The sequence below is a fragment of the Macaca fascicularis genome, chromosome 6 (genome assembly GCF_037993035.2).
Source record: "Macaca fascicularis isolate 582-1 chromosome 6, T2T-MFA8v1.1".
Lineage (NCBI taxonomy): Eukaryota > Metazoa > Chordata > Mammalia > Primates > Cercopithecidae > Macaca > Macaca fascicularis.
In genome coordinates this window covers 180,741,583-180,765,320 of record NC_088380.1, presented here as the reverse complement: position 1 = coordinate 180,765,320, position 23,738 = coordinate 180,741,583, and the positions used below count along the sequence as shown (strand labels likewise).

Sequence of the window (23,738 nt, the reverse complement as noted above, 5' to 3'; positions counted from 1 at the left end):
AGCTTGCAGTGAGCTGAGATCCGGCCATTGCACTCCAGCCTGGGCGACAGAGCGAGACTCTGTCTCAAAAAAAAAAAAAAAAAAAATTTGCTATTTGAAAATCTTATCATCCAGAATATACATGCAGGAAACACCAGAGATGCCAATATGTGTAACAGCCCTTACATATTTACCTGAGAGCAAAATATAAACTTTTAAATCATAAGGAAAACACAGAGCTACAAACAGCTGCACAATCTCCCAAGCACTGTTTTATCACTTTTCTGGCTGCCAATTTACTTCTAGGTACTACTTGAGGAATTTGTTAATGGATCCTCTAGAAATGTATCTCAAGTGCTCTTACTTTAATAGAAACATTCCAGGTTTTGCCATACTTGTCTTCAATTTCTATTACTAAACACAAATAATAACAGTATATTTTTTATAAATTTATCCTATAATAGCATATGTCAAGTGAAGACACGAGCTGATTATAAAACTGGAGCTTATTTCGTGAACGATCTTAAAAAATCACTTATCCTTTAAATTTAAGCTCTTTAACTGTCTTACTTTCTTATAAAAAGACAAAATATAGGTGCCAAGAATAAGTTATTCAGGTACCTCTAGGAAATGATTCTTTAGAATTACCTAAAATTTCTAGAGCTTTTCCCCCAAATGTTTGAAATTTATAGGATTAGTCATTTATTTAGCTCATCTCATTTTAAACATGTATCGTTTACTTAGTAAAAAAGAAAAAAGAAGTCGACATAAGGCGTGTAAGTATAATTAAACCTCCAAGATAATGAGGTATTTTGGGACTAGTGTGACTGTATTTTTCTTTTTAAAGATTCTTAATTTTTTTCTAAGAAATTCCTTTTAGAAAGGAAAAAAAGCCAATCTTTAGATATAAGTTGAGTTTCTAATATAACACAGGGAAATCATTTTGATTCAAATCCAAATCCCACCATTCTGATAAATTTCTTTAGAGCTCCTTAACTCCTTCAAATTATGTCTAAAATGTTAACTGTAACACAAAAATTATGTTAGGATCAAAGCTATGCTTAATTTCCCCTCTCCCCTTCCCCACAAAGGTTAGAAATTAAACAAGCTTGGGTCGTCTCCAAATACAAGTGATACATTTAAAAGTTAAAAACAATGTTACCTCTCCTTCGCCCATATGTCCTTGCTGCATGTCAAATGAGAAAAAAACAAAAACAAAAAAAACAAAACAACCTTTCAAACATTGTCAAAAGAATCAACTGTGATTTCATCTACCAGCTTTTGAAAATGAAAAACTGTGACTACATTCTTCATTTCCTGGTAAATGTCTGAAAAAACAAGGAACTGGATGGTAAGAGGTCAATTTTGTGCATTTTTAAAATTTCTTCAGGGACACTGTAAAACTTTATTGAATCTTATTTGTTTTAGGGGAAGCTTTTTGCTGTAATTATTGCCCAAGGTTCAAACTATTACGAAACGAAGGCAGTATACAACATGATCAGAACCAACTATTACCATATTAATAACGTTTTCTCTCAGAATTCCCTGCTAACTAGCAACTTAGTAGATATACCCATATTTAATTCATGACTTTTTCACCACCAGAAGAGAAATAACAATTTTACAGTATTCCTCAGTTAATCCTTTATAAGAGAAAATCATAACAAATGAAATCTTTAAGCAATTCATCAACTTCCTTTTAGCCAACAGTTCCCTATGCCTAATTAAGTCTTTTACCAAGTCCTAAATGTTGAAAAGTAAAAGGTTTGGTATTTTTATTGCCAAGTAGGTTGTAGCCAAGTGGCAAAGTAAAGGTAATTAATAATCCACTGGAATACTCAGGAAACGACAGTATAAACTTTAAATCAGAAAACCTTTGAGAAAATGTCTTCCCTGAAACAAATTGGCACTTATAAGCCCAGCCTGTCCAAACACCTCAATTCTATCCAACAAACATTTCTTGAATGCCTGATCTTGTGGATAAATAGTAAATAGAGCATGTCCCTGACCTCCAGAACTAGCAGCTTTTAATGCCAGAAGGCCACATAAGCAAACAACAGTGTGGCATGCCTATTGTTATGCTAGTTACGTGGTAGGCATAACAGGAATAGAGGAGGAAGAACTGGCTCTGATGAAAAAGTTGGGGGTGGGGGTAGGGAATTTGAGGTGGTCCTTAAAGGAAAAACAGAGGAAGGGCTCCAGGCTCAGCAGGGTTACAGGCAGGGGTGCTGCTGTAGCATTCAGGGAAAGGTGGCCAGAACAGAAGCATGTAGAACAAGTGGGGACTTGGCTGGGGATGAGGTTTCAACAGGAAACTGGGATGGGTTTTTTCTTTTTGGAGACAGAATCTAGCTCTCTCACCCAGGCTGCAGTGGTGTGATCTCAGCTCAACTGCAGCCTCTGCCTCCCGGGTTCAAGCGATTCTCTTGCATCAGCCTTCCCAATACCTGGGACCACAGGGACGTGCCACCACGCCCAGCTAATTTTTGTATTTTTTCGGCAGAGATGGGGTTTCACCATGTTGGCAAGATTGGTCTCGAACTCCTGATCTTAAGTGATCTGCCCACCTCAGCCTCCCAAAGTCCCAGGGTTACTGCCTGGGATAGGTTTTTGAGTTAGAAGGTATAGCTCCTTTAAGAAATCACTACCCAGACTCACAAACTAGTCAAGGTTTTTATTCTTATTCTTCTAGATAAATGCTAAATAAGTATAACTCAGAAATATTATGTGATTATCTTCCAAAGTGAAATTATATCTCAAACCAAAATACATTTCTGCCACACTTAGATAGCCCCAGATTTCACCAAAGTATTTGAGCAAATGGATTCACACAACATACAATCTCCCACAAGCAGTAGTGCTTTCACTTTAATAGGTCTTAAGTTTAGGGGGTTGGGGAGAGGTAGGTATTTTCTGACTTAATCAGACAGAGGTTAGAAAGACAAACAGCATCACAAAAGCAGATGCTTGTTTAAGAACATTCTATTCGGCCGGGCGCAGTGGTTCATGCCTATAATCCCAGCACTTTGGGAGGCCAAGGCCGGTGGATCACGAGGTCAGGAGATTGAGACCATCCTGGCTAACACGGTGAGACCCCGTCTCTACTAAAAATACAAAAAATTAGCCGGGTGTGGTGGCAGGCGCCTGTAGTCCCAGCCACTTGGGAGGCTGAGGCAGGAGAATGGCGTGAACCCAGGAGGCGGAACTTGCAGTGAGCCGAGATCTCGCCACTGCACTCCAGCCTGGGAGACAGAGCGAGACTCCCGTCTCAAAAAAAAAAAAAAGAACATTCTATTCATACAACTGCTTCAAAGATAAGGGAGTCTGGGGAAACAAAGTAATGATTTGAAAATCTTAGTGCTGTCAATCTTAAAAAGTTGATTGATGCTGCTTGGATTTCTGAGAAAACAGATATTTGAAAAGAATAAGCTTTTATAATATAGCTACAAAATTAACATGAAAACTCTCATGGCTTCCATTATTTCAAAAATAAATAATTGCCAGAATAGTAAGGGCTGTGGATCAAAAGTTACAATGAAATACTCTTGAAATCTTCAAATGTATACTCTCAAACTTTGATTATATACTATAAAATTAAACTGGTCAATATAAAATAATTCATGGTTAAATTCCGAGATTAAATTCTGAAAGCTACGTAGACATTTTCTCATATTAAGGGAAAACAGGTTATAAGTGAACAATGTTTACAACTATAAAAGTTGCCCAATCAAATCAGGAAATTAATGTAAATTAATACTGAAGAAATAAAAACAATGACATTCTGGAACATTCAAAACGAGCATGTGTCCTTATACATTATTTTTCATGTAAATTTTGACACAAGATACATACACAAAAATAAACAAATCATAATAAGTTCAATGAATTTTCTACAAATTGAACAGATCTATGTAACCGGAACCCAGACATTAATATAATGCTAAATAATGTCACTTTATCTTACATAAAAAAGATGTACTAAGCACTTTTCCTCACTTATTTCAAAGTATATTGGCACACACTTTATGATGAAATTCTTGCAACATAGAACCTCTCTGCTTTCCTGAGGAAAATGTCAGACGGATTTCCAATTTCATGACCAGCAAGTGTTGCTCGTTATTTGATGTTTCTCAAATGTCTGAGGAAGTGTAAGTTAAGAAATGACTTTAATTATGTTCAAAGAAATCTACATTTTGGAAAAGTTCTAAGTCAGCAAAACTAACTCTGTTAGTTACCAAAAAGTAGACTCTTAAAAGATTTTTTAGATGCATGCCATTACCACTGAATAAAAATCTCCCGGTCCCACCAAAGTTTTAATGAATACTATTTATATGTTTATCCACTTTTATTATTTCTTAGTTTTGATTTATTTTATTTTTATTTTTGGAGATGGAGTCTTGCCCAGGCTGGAGTGCAGTGGTGCGATCTCGGCTCACTGCAACCTCTGCCTCCCAGATTCAAGCAATTCTTCTGCCTCAGTCTCCCTGGGACTACAGGTGTATGTCACCACACCCAGCTTTTTTTTTTTTTTTTTTTTGTATTTTAGTAGAGACGTGGTTTCACCCTGTTGAACAGGCTGGTCTCAAACTCCTGAGCTCAGGCAATCTGCCCACTTCAGCCTCCCAAAGTGCTAGGATTACAGGCGTGAGCCACCGTGCCCAGCCTAGTTTTGATTTATAAAGTCCTCAATAATTTAACGTTCAGAACTAACAGGATTCAAGAATGTTAAAAAAAAAAAAAGGCTCAAAATATTATGGCCATAAATTTTTATAACTTCTGGATACCTGCTATTAGATCTGTTGATATACTTTATTTCTAAAACATCTTTATAGGATTCCTTACAAATGCTTCCTTTCTTTGTTATTATCCTTATATACAGAATCAAATTCCCTCTAGCAAAATATTCCATTAATCTGTAATGCCAGACTTACGAAGAAGGTACAGAAAGACTTGTCGGGGCTCCCCCGACTTTCTTCCTCCCCACATACTTTATTATAAAAATAAATTATTATTTATCCCATAAAAAGTACTTTTTTCTCATTTGTTGCAACATTTGTAATAATCAAAAAGAAACAAAGTACCCACACATTCAAAAGAAGAAACATCTAGTATGTGGCATTTTTTATTTTATGTATGTACATATATATGTATGCATTTATTTCAAAGGAGCAACCCTATTAACTGAGCATGTGGCATTTTTAAATGTAGCTCATGTTCATGTACCTAAAGCTCTCTAAGATGTCGGCCTGCATGCAGTGTCTAAGTGTGTATTGTAGAATCCTTATTGTGTACATTTAAAAATAAAGAAAATATAAACAGATATGTAGGAATATGCATAAAATTTTTACTTTTTATTTTATTTTTATTTTTACAGAGATGGGGTTTTGCCATGTTGCCCAGGCTTGTCTCAACACCTGGGCTCAAGCAATCCACCCACCTGGGTCTCCCCAAGTGCTAGGATTGCAGGCATGAGCCATTGTGACTGGCCATGAAATATTTTTTCTAGAAATAACCACAAGAACCTTTGGAGACAGAAACTTCTAGAAAGAGGAAATAAGGCATTCACTTCTTGTTTTATCCCTTTCTGTACCATTTGAATTTATATTATTGCATATGCTATATTGCTATATTTGTTAATGAACCCTTTTTGGTTTTCTCCTTGGTACTAATATTAAAAATGAACAAATGACATTATTGCTTTCATACAAAAGCATACTTTGCTACATGAGAGCACCTAATCAATTCTGTCACGAATAGGACTTTAGGCCATGAAGGATCAGATATTACTATGTTTTAGTGGACAATGAAACAATGGATCCTATTCGGGTTACGCTGATCTACCTTAAGCTCTCCATATGTGCACCTCTCAACGCCCCACGGTGAGAAGACAAATAGCAATGCTATTTGGAAAAAAAGGGGAGGGGTGTAACTCAGATGATAAGATGTTATCAAATAACTGACTTCTGGCTAGGCATGGTGGCTCACACCTATAACCCCAGCACTTTGGGAGGTTGAGGTGGGCGGATCATTTGAGGTCAGGAGTTCAAGACCAGCCTGGTCAATATGATAAAACCTCATCTCTACTAAAAATATAAAAATTAGCTGGGTGTGGTGGTGCACGCCTGTAATTGCGGCTACTTGGTAGGCTAAGGCAGGAGAACTGCTTCAACCCGGGAGGTAAAGGTTGCAGTGAGCTGAGACTGACCACTGCACTCCAGCCTGGGCAACAGAGTGAGACTCAGTCTCCAAACACAAAACAAAACAACCTGACTTTTCCAGGAGGACTAAAAGAAAAATATGGGGAGAGGGGTGGGGAAATTAGCCAAATTAGTAAATCAGCTGAAAATAAATAAATCAAAGGTTTGAAGCTAAAAGGAATTAATCTGTGAACAAAAGTATAAAGATGGTAGAACCAAAAAGCAGACACAATCATTACAAAGATCAAAGTATACAATTCAACAAAGATGCAAAGAAACATTTTAAATGATTTTATAAATTAATACCTAACTTAATAGGCTCACTGCCACAAAATTAATTTACATTTGCTTTATGGTTAGAAATTCCTATCACTTTGGCTTATGTCTACATTAGTTTGTTGGCACAACAACATTCAAAGAATGCTCCTAAGATACGATAAAGACACTATTCTTTGTAAGGCCTACCTTAGAAAAGAGCAGAGAATGCAACTCTAGTTTCCTTATGTCCCTAACCCTCAGTTTCTTTATTTATAAAAATGGGGAGCAAATGAGAGAATAATGAAAAACACAATGTGTATATGTAGTGGTCAGTCACATACTCAATAAATAATCTCCTCCCTTTCCCAAAAGTAAAGTCATATGCATATATTCTTAGTATGATCTCTTCAACAATTAGCTTTTCATTAGCATTTTAAGGTTAACAATTGTAGAGCACTTTAGAGTTTACAATTTGTTTTCATATTATCTTTTCAACGAAGGGATCTTTCAACATGCTTATTATTGTAGCAACTAGAACCATATTACATACATTTTCGGTAAGTGATCATCATCTACATTTCTCTTGAGTAAATTATACCTTCCTTTTTGATAGATTTCTTCCCCCTCCCAAGCAAACAATCTTCTTCCTTTCATTCCAAAAAACTATAATTAAGAGATGTTGGGCCAGGTGTGGTGGCTCACGCCTGTAATCCCAGCACTTTGGGAGGCCGAGGCAGGCCGATCACTTGAGGTCAGGAGTTCAAGACCAGCCTGGCCAATATAGTGAAACCCCATCTCTGCTAAAAATACTAAAATTAGCTGGGCATGGTGGCAGGTGCCTGTAATCTCAGCTACTTGGGAAGGTGAGGCAGGAGAATCGCTTGAACCTGGGAGGTGGAGGCTACAGTGAGCCGAGATGGAGCCACTGCACTCCAGCCTGGATGACAGAGCAGACTTCATCTCAAAAGAAAAAAAAAAAAAAGAAAGAAAGAAAGAAGTGTTGTTCTGTGCTACCCTTAATAGATCCCTTATTAATCTCTTCCTCAAAGGAAAGAAAATACACGAGTTGTTAAAACTTAACAGGTTTTTTTGGCTCTATAACTTTCTCCTACTACAAGGTTCATTTTTGAAGTAGCTGATCCTGAGGGCTAGAGCAGTGGAATGAAAGGTTAGAGAAAAAAAAAGTATAACGCACAAGCATTTCTATACAGACGTGGTGGTGGTTTCTTGGGTAAAATAAAACTTCAAGCTGGGTTAGAGGAAAATTAATCTTTTAATCCAATGTCTATCTCAGAGCTAAGCCAAGATACTCCAGAGGAATTTGGGGTAACTGGCCTATGTTTAGCACTTCTTGTCACTTAACTGGGAAACTAAGTTTTAGGCTTGCTTCTCATAACCATAAAATGGGCATTTTAACTGTATCCCTACTACATGAAATTTACTAGTAAAAGGCATCTATTACGGGCGGAATTGTGTGGTCACCCTCTACCCCCACCCTCCTGTCCAAATTCATCTGTTGAAGTCCTAACCTCCAGTACCTCAGAATGTGACTATATCTGGAGACAGGGTCTTTACAAAGGTAATTAAGGTTAAATGAGGTCAGTGGGGTGGGCCCTAATCCAATATGACTGGTGTCTTTATAAGGAGAGCTTAGGACATGGACGTGCACAGAGGGAAAACCATGTGGTGACACAGCTATCTATAAGCCACAGAGAGATGCCTCAGAAGAAATGAACCCTGATGACACCCTGCTTTGTACTTTAGCCTCCAGAACTGTGATGAAATAAATTTCTGTTTAAGCCAGTAGTCAGCAGTACTTATTATAGCAGCCCTAGCAAACTAATGCAGCACCCAAAAAGTAGCTTTAGGGAGTTTGGTTTTAAAAATACACTGAAAATCCAAGAACTCTCCCCAAGATAGCCCCTCAAAAAAATCTCTACAACTATTAACACAGCAATAAATTGAGAAATTCCCTAGAGTGTGAACTGTAACATTCTTAACACAATTACCAATCACTGTTGAATTATATTGGCACTGCCTTTTAACATGAGTGGTACATGAAAGTCACTGTATGAAACTGTAGGAAATTGATGATCGAGCAGGGCAAAAAAATAATTTGATCCATGGATGAATACAACCTATTTATCTTTGTAAAGGCAAATTACAACCTTAGTCCAATATAAGCCACTGAAAACTGGTTGGTGACTCTGACTTTTTTTCTTTTAATTATTGTTATTATTTTTCCAATAAGAGGCTGGTTAGGGGATTTTCTTTTTATTTATTGAGGATTTAAACCTCTTTCTAAAAGCATTGAGGTTGCTCGAAAATTTCAAAATAAAGCATAAAATAAAAATCAGATAGTCAAAATTCAAACATTCATGTGAGAAAGAGAATAAACAGCTGCTCTACATTTTTATCGAAACAAAACAAGAAAGGGCTTTCAACAGATACTTGGAAGAAAAAGCTCTGAAAGTTACCATTGAAACAAAGCAGAGTGGCTATATAATCACCTTATTAAAGGTTTTTAGAAGCCTGAATAGATAATGGTGGACAAGGAAGAACTGCTCCTTACAGCACCTTTCAGTCTTAAAATTAAACAATGACTATAAAGTGACATAATAAATAAATTAGGCTTTTATTTTCAGTTTTAAGAAAAGGCTGTATGGACACAAGACATGAAGGGAATGCATTTGAAAGTGCATAGTTTTAGATTATCTACCTTAATGACAGACAACGAAAGCATGTTCAACTTTCAACAGTTTTTACAAACTCATATTAATCCTTTGTTCTATATTTTTTTCCTTATATATTTTCAGCTATTAAGAATCAACACACGAATGAGATTAATTCCTAACCAAAAATATTGCTTATTCTAATTCTCTTATTTTGACTTACTATGTGCCAGGTGCTATGCTAAGTGACTTCCACACATCTTCACCACAACAAAATGTGATGGGTAGTATTTGTAATTCTTTAATTAATCTTCACTAAGCACGATTCATTATGCCAGATTTGCAATACAGGTACCCCCAAAACCTGAGCTAAAGTGAGAGCAAAACTACTAAGAATGAATACATCAATGAGATTAATTTGTCTACAGATGTGATCCACTCTAGAAGATATTTTACAAACATGACTGACAGAATGGACAATGTGCATATCTTGATCAAGGTCACTAAAAAATTGTCTCAACACCTCTCCTCCCTACCTAGATCTAATTTCATGACTTTCAAGCAATCTTCTGCTCTAATCCGGACATTGCTACTGCAGAGAGAATACGTCAGTCGAGCAGTCATCCCCGGTATCTGGTCTACCTGGAAGTTTTATGCTTCATTATAAATGAATAAATTGGCATCTGGTCCTAACTGGTTGGTTACTAAAAAACTAATCCTTCATCAAATCTGACAAAATCAAGTTTTGGGGCCTCACGAAGCTCAATACCAGACCCGAGACCATGGCAATCGTAGCCCCACGCTCCTGGGTCTTGCTTAAGGAGCCAGCAAGAGATGTTTCTCAAAAGAAAGACATCTCTCTTTGTCCTTTATCTTCATGTCTTTCAGTTTGAGGCAATGTTAACCCAAGTCAGTATGTCTTTATAATAAACAAAATTTCCATGTATGCAACATTAAAAACTATTTAGTCTTCTCTTAGAGTTCATAGACCAGTAAAATTTGAAAACATAAATATTCTGGGAAAAAGTTACTTTTATTTTTTCATTGACAAGATCACTAAAAATAATCTATTTAAGAAAGAAAGGATAGTAATGAAGAAAAAAGGAAAGGCAATCTCATAATAGTATACTTTTTTTTCTTTTTTTGAGACAGGGTGTCACTCTGTCACTCTGGCTGGAGTGCAGTGGTGCAATCATGGCTCACTGCACCCTTGACCTCCCCATCCCAAGCAATCCTCCCACCTCAGCCTCCCAAGTAGTTGGGACTACAAGCATGTGCCAACACACCTCGTGAGTTTTTAAAAATCATTTGTAGAGACAAGGTTTCCCCATGTTGCCCAGGCTGCTCTTGAATTCCTGGGCTCAAGGAATCCTCCTGCTTCAACCTCCCAAAGTGCTGACTTTTTTTCCTAGTTAAGTGAATTTAGCTTTAAGGAAAACCCACTAGAGAGAGCTTATTTTTCTTGACAACCCTCAACAAAGATGGGCCCCAGAGGCAACTAATCCAACAGGAACACCTTCATAAGGAAACTCTGACAAAGAAGAGTTGATCACTTTGCCTAAGATGACACAGCAATATCCCAAATCTTGTTTCACTACAATTTCCAGTACCTGGAACTGACTCGAACTAGTTCCAAAGGAAAAGGTAAACTCTTCTACATGTATATATATCCCTTATGTTCTCCTTATCCTGATGCCACTGTCGCCACTGGGTTTGGTTTTTGGCCTAATACATTTATGCTAGAACACTATATTATGGTATTATTTCTGGCACTGTAGCATGAAAAGACCTACATCTGATGATCAAGTAAGATTTTATAAGCTATTTAGTCTCCAGAAGATCTGATGTACCCAGCAATTTCTAAGTTCTACAACATATTGATTTCAAACACTAGTCAAAAAGGAGATCCAGTGATAAAAATATTTTTTAACTCCTTATTCACAACATACTAAAATCAAGGAATGGAAGAATTTTTATTTTTATTTGTTTTGGGAATGATGAGAATATAGCTATTTAGTCCATAACACTTGTTAGGGGTTGTGGAACTTACAATGAGCTTTGACAAATGGAAGGCATTTTCTACACACAGAAATTTGAAATCCACATTCCAAAGTAAATTAGTAGAAAGTAAGTAAACAAGACCTCTGTATTTCATCCAATTGTTTTAGACCATGATACTAAAAAAACAGACACTAAAATTCTTGTGAGTGGATGTTCCCTCCTCCTGGTGAAACTTAGCTTGCTTCACTATGCACGTAAAAAGAGAACTCAACAGAACATTAGCACAGGAAAGGAGAATCTAATGAAGGCAATGGAAAGCCAACAAAACTTCATTTTTCTTGTTTTTGTTAGACAGCAAACAGCAAATGACCTTGTCCTATGCAATGTCAAGCACTGTGGTTTTAGACCGCCTTTTTCTGGTTTTAGATCTCTGCTTATCCTTTCCTCTTGGAACATTTTTCCAGCCACGTGGAAATGGCTTTTATGTTAACATTTCAAAGGACACTCTACAGAAGCTAACATTAGATAAAGCCAGTCTTTAGGTATCATTATGGGATTTTCATTTATTCTGATTGTCACCAAGTTCAGGACAGGGAATCAGTTGGCCCTCAAATTAAAAAGAAAAGTTTCTGCCACAATTTTGAGGTAAAAGAATTATTCTTAAAATAGCTGATAGTTTAATAGCAACTTACAGTTACCATTACGGAACAAACTAATGTCATTTCTCCACTGCTGAAGCACAACTACTGTATCAGCTTTGTGCACTTCACTAGGGTAAATCAATTATCACTTACCATTAATAAGCAGAGAGCTATCGGATCCTGGATATGAATAGTTTAGACGACCTGAAGGTAAAAGAAGGCCGTTACTAAATTTGCTGTTTTCATAGATGGTTTAAACTTATTCAATAACAGAGCTAATTGACTTGCTTTCAAATAGGCAAGGTATTTGAATCAGAGGATATATCAATCAGTATGTTCATCAATATTCAAAAAGGAAAAGTTTGAAAGTAGGAAAAGAAAATATTTCTCATATTTAACTAGGTGCTTCTAATTTGCAAATCCCCATCCAAGGTAATTTTCTTTATACCATTATGTAATAGCAACTCATTATGACAATCTTCACATTTCTGCCCCAATAAATGTGAAAATTTTTCTTCATTTGTGTAGTGTTTTGTTACTTTTGAAAGTATGTAATTGGCAGTAATATTTTCCTATGTGACTCATAAGAAAAGTGCCACGCTTATGCCTACATGTAGAGACAGGCTAATGGGTTTAATTTCAGGTTTGGCGAAATATTCTCAGAGGGAAGAAGAACATTTCACTGAACTTACATATGATGAAAAACATCAAAAGCCCAGGGCACAGTAGGCACTCACTAAATGCTGGGTTACTTTCCTCTGAATTTTGAAGTGTGTCAAAATCTACTTTTGAAACTAAAATGGGCACCCAAGATATCTCTCAAAAAAGAATTTGTGAAGGTACTAAAATTTTTGTCAGATGAACTGTCTTCCAAATTGGTAGCCACAAATAACACATGAGGGGGAATGGCACTGGGATTTCTCTATCTTGAAGGAATTACATTTCTGTTTTGGAAGAGTTTCAACATGTAAGTTGAGTTATCTACACTACAAATCCTTACTGAGTACACATATGGACCTAGTTCTAAACTATAAGTTATAAAATAAGAATCATCATGTAACACTTTTAAGTGTCCAAACCTCATATGCCATCTGCACCCACCTTGAGAAGAATGACTGAAGAACCCTCAACAGGTCTTCCTCATCTAAGGAATGGATAGGGGAACCTGGCTGGTAGTTCTCTATGACAGTCTCGCCCTCTATAAATCAGGATTTAGAACAGGAATTTTAAAGTGACTCAGAACTACAAACATTCCTTTAGGAAACAGCAGTCTGAATTTTGACCCCACAGAACCATGACTCTCAAAGGCTAAGGAAAAACGGATAAACATAGGTTCTCCGATGACTTGCGGCTGGGGCAGGCCTTCCAGGATGCCTGCAAGGACTCCACCTAGTTCCACTGAACACTCTCAGAACCAGAGCTAACAAGGGGTCCCATCAATCCAACAGCTACATATTAACAACTCTTTAGAAAGGAACTTAAGGTCTTCAATGTTTTAAAATGCTGCTTTTTTGAAATAGTCTCATAGTAATGAACTCATGTAATGAAAAGAGGAGACTATTCTCTATTGCCAACAGCTTTAATTAATCCATATCCAAAACTTGAAGTCTGGATAAACTCTAAATTTTATAATTTTCCTACAATTTTAAAACCAAATGAAAGGATTTAAAAGAAATTAAGTTGGTAATTGTTCCATTTAAATTTCAGCTTGTTCCTATATAGGGAGTGGAGGTAGGAATGGAGATGGAAGAAAAAAAGGTAAAAATTAATTTTGATATTTCAATTTATTCCTAAAAATTAGTTTCATTATTTAATGCTAATGTACATAGCCAAGCACCCAAATCTACTGAATTCTATCTTAGGCTGCTTTTTAACTAAAGCCTGGATCTATGGCCTGTCACAAATATATATTTTTAAAAGGATAAACTTGAGATGCTAGGAGCAAGAACATGACCCTGTTAAAAACTTGGGGGATGGAGGGCCAGGTGAAGTGGCTCATGCCTGTAATCCCAGCACTTTGAGAGGCCAAGGTGGGCAGATCACCTGAGGTCAGGAGCTCGAGACCAGCCTGGTCAAGGTGGTGAAACCCCGTCTCTACTAAAAATACAAAAATTAGCCAGGCATGGTGGTGCACGTTTGCAATCATTTCCAGCTACTGGGGAGGCTGAGGCAGGAGAATCGCTTGAACCCGGGAGGTGGGGGTTGCAGTGAGCTGAGATCTCGCTATTGCTCTCCAGCCTGGATGACAAAGACAAAACTCCGTCTCAAAACAAACAAACAAACAAACAAACAAACAAACTTGGGAGGTGGGAAGAGAGTACTGTTTCTGAATTACAACTAAAAGTAGAAGCTGATTTTCTGTAATGGAACATATATACAGATTTTATACTTCTAAAACTCTCTAGTAAATGAATAAGAGCTATCACACACTTTCATTTATCATAAAACATTTTCAGAAGAAAGACTAAATCAATATAGAGACAAAAATATATGATAACATTTGTTGAAATGTTAAGAGGAAATATCTTATTATCTTCAAGAAGATATTCTAATTATTTAATGCTAACATTGCAATAGAAACTAAGGCTGTTCTATATGAACGATAATGCCTCTTATTTGATGCCAAGAAAGGATTATTATTATTATTACTTTAATTTTTGAGACAGGGTCTTACTCTGTCTCCCAGGCTGGAGTGCAGGATGGTGCTATCTCAGTTCCAGCCTTGACCTCCCAGGCTCAAGTGATCCTACCATCTCGAGTCTCCCAAGTAACTGGGACGACAGACGCATGCCACCACGCCTGGCTAATTTTTTATTTTTTGTAGAGATGGGGGTCTCCCTATGTTACCCAGGCTGGTCTTGAACTTTTGGGCTCAAGCAATCCTCCCACCTCAGCCTCTTAAAGTGCTGGGTTTACAGGAATGAGCCACCTCACCCAGCCCTAAGGGAGGATAATGAACAATGAGAATCCAAAAGACAATTACTAAACAGGCTGGTTTCACAATGAAGTTTCACAAATGAAGTTCCACTTTATCACAAACTCATGTTTTGGGTACCTTTTAAAAAGAAAATTTGAACTTGACAGTAACAAAACGGTCCTTTAACTCAATTATGAGATTAACTCATCACATATCTCCTGGAGAGACCTCCCGCAACCAAAGTAGTGACCTTTAACACTTTCGCTGTCCCTTGGCCTTATAAGTTACAGTCATTCTACCCTCCAGCTAAGACACAATGCGACAATGAAGAATTACTGGCAAAGTTCATAGCTGAACTCTGAAAGTGATACTTGTTTTTAATTTTTTTGATCCGGCCTTGTGATATGATTCCTGTTGTCAGGTTAGAATCAATTGTGGGCTCTAGTAGCAAACACACCTGTGACATTCTGTTAAACAATCAGCTATTCTTTCTACTTAAATTTTAACATATAGGCAGTGACATTAAGAAACTGTTTTTTTTTTAACTTTCATAATGCTTGCCTAACCTGTGTGCCCTACTCTTCTGTAAATTCTCTCCATAACTAAAATATCTACAGAGCTGTCCATAATCTATTATGGATAACACATATCATTTCCTTTCTGGATATCTTCCAAAAGCTCCTATTAAAAGTGCCATGGGAATTTGATTATCTGCAACCTTTTTGCACTCTCCTTGTACTCTTTCCTTTATTTCTGTTCTAATATCCTTTCTGCTGCATTGGTGTAAATTTCTATAGATTTTCTATTCCATGGCTAGCTAGTTGATAATCCCCTCCCATGCCTGAGACAGTGGCCCTCACTCCATGTTCCCAATGAAGGGTGTGTATGTAGTTTATATATAAATATATATTTTTATGTTGATATATAAATGTGTGCTTACATATAAGCATATTTGCATACTTATAAATAAATATATACATGTTATTTTTTAGAGCATTTTAGGTTCACAGAAGAATGGAGAGGAAGATACAGAGATTTCTGATATCCCCCTGCCCCCACATATGCATAGCTTTACCCCATTATCAACATCCCCACCAGAGTGGTATAGGTTGATGGCAAAAACTGCAATTACTTTTGCACCAACCTATACATTTGTTACACCCAAAGTTCATAGTTTACATGAGGGTTCACTCTTGGTGTTCATTCTGTGGGTTTGGACAAATGTATAATGACATGTGTCCACCCATTATGGTATCACACAAAGTAGTTTCATCCCTCTTTGCCAGCCCCCAACCCCTAGCATTTTTATTGTCTCACAGACTTGCCTTTTCCAGACTATCATGCAGTTGGAATCATAAAGTATGCAGCCTTCCAGATTGCCATCTTTCACTTAGTCATATGCATTTAAGGTTCCTCCACATCTTTTCATGGTTTCATAGCTCATTTCTTTGTAGTGCTTGATAACAGTCCATTGTTTGGATGGATCACAGTTTACTAATCTATATGCACCTACTGAAGGGTATCTTGGTTTTTCCAAGTTTTCACAATTATGAATAAAGCTTCCATAAACATCTATGGGCATGCAGGCTTTTGCGTAGGCATAAATTTTCTCAAGGATTTTTTCAAATGTATTTTTTTTTCAGATTCACCTTTTTCCAAAACAGCTTTCCCAACGAGGAAACATCTTTTTTTTTTTTTTTTTTTTTGAGACAGAGTCTCACTCTGTTGCCCAGGCTGCAGCACAGTAGCGCGATCTTGGCTTACTGCAACCTCTGCCTCCTGGCGATTCTTCTGCCTCAGCCTCCTGGGTAGCTGGGACTACAGGCACGCGCCACCACACCCAGCTAATTTTTGTATTTTCAGTAGAGACAGGGTTTCACCATATTGGCCAGGCTGGTCTTGAACTCCTGACCTTGTGATCCTTCCGCCTCGGCCTCCCAAAGTGCTAGGATTACAGGTGTGAGCCACCATGCCTGGCCGGAAACATTTTTAACGAACTCACCAAATTTTATTTGTAGCTACAAAGCAACAACTAACTTGCTTACCTAATCATTTCAGCTTCTGGCTAACCTTCTTATCTCTTTTACATTAAAGCCCCCTTTGGAATTAGAGCTTTTAATACCTAGGCATCTTGAGTTTCCTGTTTGGGTACCAGGTGAGCATTTGATGAGTTAATTCCACTGAACTCAAAACATCAGTATTTCATAAATAAAGTATAATAAAATAAAAATTGAGATGTCTGAATATTAATATAACCCAGTACCTGCCTGCTGTTTTGTTTGGTTGGATTTTTGAGAACTCATCTTTATTTTATTTTTTCAGATGGAGTCTCGCTCTGTCTCCCAGGCTGCAATGCAATGGCGTGATCTTGGTTCACTGCAACCTCCGCCTCCCAGGTTCAAGTGATTCCCCCACCTCAGCCTCCTGAGTAGCTGGGATTACTGGCACCCGCCATCATGCCCGGGTAATTTTTTTTTGTATTTTTGTAGAGATGGGATTTCACCATGTTGGCCAGGCTGATCTTGAACTTCTGACCTCAGGTGATGCCCCTGCCTCGGCCTCCCAAAGTGCTGGGATTACAGGCATGAGCCATGGTGCCTGGCCAAGAACTCATCTATCTTTAATCATTAACCAGGTTTGGGCACATTCAGAATTAATTTCTCAAGGGTGAAGGAAAGGATTCGGATTTCAGCATGTGAACCTATTTGATAGGCAAAATTCAATCTTTGAAAGCTCTTGGTATTGACTGTGTTATAAATATAAAAAATACCGCCTGGTCAGCAGCCCTAATCTTAAGGAACATTATGACAGGAAAAGTAGTAGTCTCTGGAGGCCAGCTGCAGAATTTGGAACCAGAAGCCTGGCATACATCATGCCGAAGGCATAGGCTATATTTGGTGACATGACTCAACCTAGCCAAATATAGGCAACAGATACAGAGTGACTCTGGGGATCTACACTACCAAATCCTACAACCTAGAAAAGATCCATACGTCAACTAGGCAATTCTATGCTAAGCATTTGCCAGTTGGAAGAACCAATATTTACCAACAGACTGACTGAGAATAGGTTGGGGGAGGAGGTGCTAAAAAGAACAGTATGTAGTATCACATCCTTTTAAGACACTAACTAAAGTAACCAAGTCAAAAAATAAAAGGAGAAAAGACTAGAGGAAATCCTCCTTTACATTAGCAGTATATATAAGTATTACTTTAATTAATTAGGTAAAATAAGTTATTTTCTAAAGAATAATCCAGATATTACCACTACCGATAATTCAACAGGAAATAATAAAATAAATGCTGCCATTTCAAACACACAAACACCGAAAAGTACCAAATGTATCTGCAGCGCAATTAGATTTCACGCTATCTATAACCTTTTCTCTTCCAGTCATGACAACAGTGTTGACAACATAGTACAGGCCAAGGAAGGATAATAGGAAATAACTCTGCAAGGTTCTCCAAAACATACAGACAGTCCTATAAAATGACAAGTGGCATAAAAATTTTAAGGATCAACTTTTGATTGATTCACCCTATAAAAATGTGGATACTCCAAAGAAAAGCAGGGTGTTTGCAGAGCAGTCTTCAGTGAGCACCATTAAACATTTCTAATATACACACAAATATACACACACATACATGTGTTGTTGTTGACTACCTAACTAGAAGTGCTGCTCCCGCCTCTGCTCCTGCTACTTTTGTTTAGCTCACACCTAAGTGAATCAAAACTATACTGTCATAAGTAATATTTTAAAGGAGGTAGTCCTCCTAGCCCCGTACATCTTCTGTTTTTACAAACCCCACTTGAGGCCTGAAGCAAGATGGTGCTGTGGGGACCTGGACACTGGACAGCAAAGCTCAAGAAATGTGTAATAAATCCACTGGTTATGAATGCCAACTTTATACTTACACAAATGCAAAAGACATATCAATATGAACAAAACAGCATTCAATATGTTCTATAACTTAATGGTATAAATTTAATTTTTAATAATTTAGTCTATTGACACAAAAATAACTCCCCAAATCAAAATCAGTAAGCTTATTCTACCCCCTTATCTATCTGTGCTACAACCAACTCCAACAAAGACATTCCCATGCAAAATCACAAAGAAGGAACTGGCTGAAACTGTTATCAACTGAAGAGTCTTGTCCCCTCCCAAAGAGCCACTTAAAATTCACTAAACACACACAGAGTTTAGGCTAAACAAAACCCTTCTCTGCTACAGATTTGGCTTTCAGCTCAAAAGCCAGTGCTTACAAAAATCTTTGAATTAATGGCTTTCTTAACTCTCCACACTGCCATTTCGCTTCCCACATCAGGCACTCCAGCCATTCAGAACTGCTGGCCTGTAACTTCAACTTCTGGGTTACTCCCTCTACCTAGAATGCCCTCCTCTCTCTCTCTGCCCCTCAATGTCTTACCACTCAAGCCTCCACACTTTTGTCCAGGCAGTTCCCCTATTAGGCCTCACATCTTATGAGAAGCCTTCCCTGCCCTACATCATCCTTGCTGTGATTCAGATAACCCTCTGTACTCCTTTCAGTATTCTTCACACTTATTACACTGCATTTACATTACTTGTTTTAATCTCTTGCTGTAGGGCAATGAGATCTTTATGGATTTTGGGTCTGATATCCCAGAGCCTGGAGCAGAGAAAGGTGCTCAATAAACAGCTGTGGAAAACGAATGAAGCAAAGTCAGCAGCTGATGGTCTCTCTGCCATGGAAGATGCAGTGTAACGGGTAGAGTCAAGCTGTATCATCTTGTGACCTAGGTCAAATTATTTAGCTTTGTTGAACCTCAGGAAAACAGAGATAATTCCATCGACTTCACAAAGCTGTTGTGAGACAGTCTTGAGATAATGTTTTCAGAATGCCAAGAAAAGTTTCTCGATATGCAGTAGGTACTTAACCAAATTAATTCCTTTCCCTTCCCCAGTAATAAGCCGAAGATAACCAACAGTTTTCCACTTGTAAGAGAAAGGACAGGGAGGATTTCTTTTGGCCAAAAAGTTCCAAACTGGCACCTTGGAGAAGGGAGTGGCAAATCTATGGGATATTTCAGCTTCAGAGAAATGAGAATTTGCTAGTATCCTTGGTTAAAAACAGGGATATAAGTCTTCTCAGGAAGAGAGAAAAGAACAAAACCTAACCCCTTACTTTTATCAAAGCCAAACTGGCAAAGATACAAAAGAATTGTAATAAAAACTTCAAAAATTCAACCTAAATTTTTTCTTTTCAATAAAACCAGGAAAGATCTTCATTTTGAACCAAAACCCCAAATTTAATGTTTCAGTTGTGGTATGATGATTGTAATAGTGGCAAAATAAAATAACACTTATGTGTAAGATGGGTGAGGTCAATGGAGTATGTTTCTACAGATGGGAGGAAGGTTTCATATGAAGGAAGGACTGCTTTGACTACAACTCGGGGCAGGTGTGAAGCTGCAAGATCTAAAAGCATCTAAGAATTTCAGGCAGGAGGGGATGTCTAGAGAGAAACTAGTAAGAAGCTGACCCAATTAAGGAATTCAAAAGATTTCCTACTGCCAGTAAAGCTAACAACAAACCAGCAAGCAGGAAGGCTATTTTTATCCTTGCCAGAAGCCTTCTGACTCTAGATGCTACATTTAGAGGACAGAGCAACAAGATAACTTGCCTTAAGAGGATGTTATGATACCAGTGATTAATGGCAATTTTTTAAGCTCTAAAAAACTCAGCAAAACTAGGTGTAGTTTTTGTCCAAACTAAGCCAGCCAAAGTCAGTTGGAAAAAAAGGGTGAAAAAAATATAATGGAAAGAAAAGTGGAAAAACAGACCGAGTAGTAGAAAAAAATTAAAGCAATCCAGAAAAAAACCCAAGGCAGTAAATTAAAATTCTCCTACCTTGCAAAAAGTTTGATTAAAAGAAGCGCATGTTACAAGATACATATATTAAAAGAACCAATAAATAAACATAAAGAACTGGCCCCAAGGTGAAAATAAGTTTGACAAATGGCTCTCTGTACTGACATGAACATAAAAAAAACACCAAGATAAACTTATGAAGTCTCTAGGGACCACAAGCTAAGTCAGTGTAAATGACTGAGAACTTTAGAGATAAGAGAGAGAAGCCACAAGAAATCTAATTAGACTTTTCTCTGACTATAGAAACTAAAAAGAATTAAGACTGAGTTTCTTATTTATAACCATTATTTTATAAAATAGAATACTACTATACTGATAAAAAGCTGCCTTAAAACTGTTTACTGAAGTCCAAACCCCAAAAAGCAATCTGTAAAGTCACTAGTTCGCTTTCTGCATACAGAACTATCATTAACTCTAGTCACTTACTTAACAGGAATTCTGACAACTTTTCTGAACCTTAATGAAGAATGGACTTGCATTTTATATTTGATACAAGAATTTTACCTTTTGTTATTTTTCAGAAGGCCCACTACCTATTTTCTCCTATCAATACTCAGCGTTCTTACTTTTCCTCTTATTAATCTTCTAAATTAAATAATAAACAGGATATTCAAAGATGTCTGGTAATTATTTGGAAAACAAGCTGCATGTAGCCAGGAACCTTTGCTTTTAGTTAGTCCCTGATATATCCCAACAACCATAGTGCCTGGTGCACAGTAGATGCCTGATGTATATTTGTTATATGAATGACCTCAGACAGCTTTTGACTTTACGTATACATCCAAAGCGGTGCAAAAGTGGGGGTGGGAAGGGAAGAAGTGTCTCTGAATCACATGAAGAACACACATGCTTAAGTCCCATGGCAAATCTGGTGAATCAGAATCAGGGAAGAGAACAAGTCAACTTGGAAAAGTTTCCACTCCCAAAAAGGTGCGCTTCAGTATGAAACCAGCCAAATGTGAGGTCTGAATCTTTCATAGATTATGATAAAATACAGATTTTTAAATTTTGTACAATCTCCTAAATTGAAATTAAGAAATCTTGGCCAGGCATGATGGCTCATGTCTGTAATCCCAGCACTTTGGGAGGCCAAGGTGGGTGAATTGCTTGAGCCCAGGAGTTTGAGACCAGCCTAGGCAACATGGCAAAGCCCCATTTCTGCAAAAAATACAAAAATTATCCAGGTGCTGGCAGGCACCTGTAGTACCAGCTACTTGGGAGGCTGAAGTGGGAGAAGCATTTGAGCCAGGAGGCGGAGGCTGCAGTGAGCCAAGATTGTGCCACTGCACTCCAGGATGGACAACAGAGCTAGACCCTGTCTCAAAAAAGAAAGAAAGAAAGAAAAAGAGGAAAAAAAAAATTGAATGCCTACCCTCTGTCAAAGCATACTAGACAAAAATGTTTACGTTTTCTTATGTTTGTTTCCTTCTCAGAGGCTACACAATAAATACTCAGGCCATTGAACCAGGAGCCAGAAGCTGTGTGTTCCTCCTGTATTGACCCTTGGAGGTACCAGGAATCTGAGTGACTTTACAGAAGCTGTTGCATCTCTGGGATCTCCAATTTTTTTTCAACTATAAAATGAAGACCACAAAACTCACATAAAAGTTTACTATAAGGATCTGGGTAAGAAATCATTCTCAGAAGGGTCACTGAATAAAAGAGAAATGGTATCAGAAGTAAGCAGCCTTTCACTTGATACTGGTTGTTAACGCTGCTTCCCATACAGAAGGTCCAAGTCTACCTTGAAAAGGAAAAACGCAGCCCAGCATCAAAACTATCCTTCAACCCACCTGACACATCGAATATGTTCAAATATTTGTGCAGGTGGAGTATAAGCAGAAGCTAAAATGTAAGACTCTTCCAAACCACGTGGCTTAAAGAGGCTTTAGGAGCACCTGCTTTCCCTGCCTAACAAGAGCTGCCATGTTATACTACGTGAAGCGCACCCATCACGTCAGATGGCTCCCTCTACCCCCGGCATCATGGAGGATAGAGCCTCAGCAGCCCATATTCTTAACCCTGCCACAAAGGAATAAAGATGGCTTCAGATGTCAGGAAGCTTCAAAATGCTACCTGGTGGAGAGGACAATCTGGGAGAGGGTAAGTAGCCTCCTCACTCCTCCCTGTCCTCCTCCTCCTCACCAATTCCTCTGTTAAATTCCTTTTTTATGTTATGTTCTTTTTTGTAAAGAGGAGCATTCTAATGGCAGGAGTACAAAGCAGAAAAATTAGGGAAGTTCTCTAGAGCAGTATTTCATAATCTGTTATAACAACTATTAAAATCTACTTTGATCAAAATATTTCAGAGAGGCTTTCCTCCATAATAATAACTGAAGACTCCTACCCCTACCTCTACCCTAATGAATGCTACAAGTAAAACAGAACAACAACAAAAATCTTAATATCAGAAGGCTACTATGAATTCAGCAACACCTTTAAATGTATTTTAATTGCATTACATCAGCATCCACATGCTTTTGGAAGATAATCATGCATACATAAGTGACATCTATCATCTAACTGGAATGCCTGGTCACTAATGGGTTCACAGGCTCTATCAAATAATTCCCATGGCTGAAGAGGCACATGGTTCACAAATGGAGAACAAAAACATTTCATCAGGCCAAGTTTAAACAACTGTTTTCTAAACATAATATTTTTAGGTCTATCTCAAAAAGAAAAGATGTAGTTTAGACCCAAAGCCTTCACACAACCAACTAAATCTGATTTCTGATTATATCCCTTACACAAACTACTCCATATGAAATACTGCCACACCCAGACTCACATGATATTCATGGGCTACTTTCAGTCATTACACCATAAAAACCTTCAGTTTTAAAATGTAAAACTGTACCTTCAGTTTTGTAATGTAAGACTGAATTGCTGATGGTAATGTAAAGATCATTAAGTTCAACCCCTCCGTTTACAGGTGAGGAAATTGAGGTCTAGAGAGAAGTGAGCAACCTAAGGCACTACTAGTGGCCAAACCAGGTTTGAATACAACCCTAAACACTTCTCCTTTTATTTCGTAACATTTGGAAAAGTCTGTTATATGCTAACAACTTCGGATCCTTACAATAAATAAATCAGGCAGCTGGTTTAAATACCTCTATTTAGTCAACCATGCCAGACATTTATTATTTGGAATATTAT

General features: G+C 37.6%; 1 protein-coding gene across 4 annotated transcripts in view; it reads right to left on the bottom strand.

Annotated features, from left to right (window-relative positions):
• The window catches only part of CPEB4 (cytoplasmic polyadenylation element binding protein 4), a 72,512-nt gene that overhangs the window by 16,446 nt on the left and 32,328 nt on the right, over positions 1 to 23,738 (bottom strand). Inside the window, exons 3-4 of one of the 4 annotated variants that reach the window (XM_005558550.4) lie at positions 11,902 to 11,952; positions 1,142 to 1,165 (exon numbers count right to left, since the gene is read on the bottom strand). The exons of 1 other annotated variant lie outside the window; for it this stretch is intronic. In XM_005558550.4, coding sequence (XP_005558607.1) covers positions 1,142 to 1,165; positions 11,902 to 11,952 — 75 coding nt within the window. The remainder of the gene's footprint in view (positions 1 to 1,141; positions 1,166 to 11,901; positions 11,953 to 23,738) is intronic. 2 more of the 4 variants (XM_005558552.4, XM_005558551.5) reach the window with 2 other exon arrangements.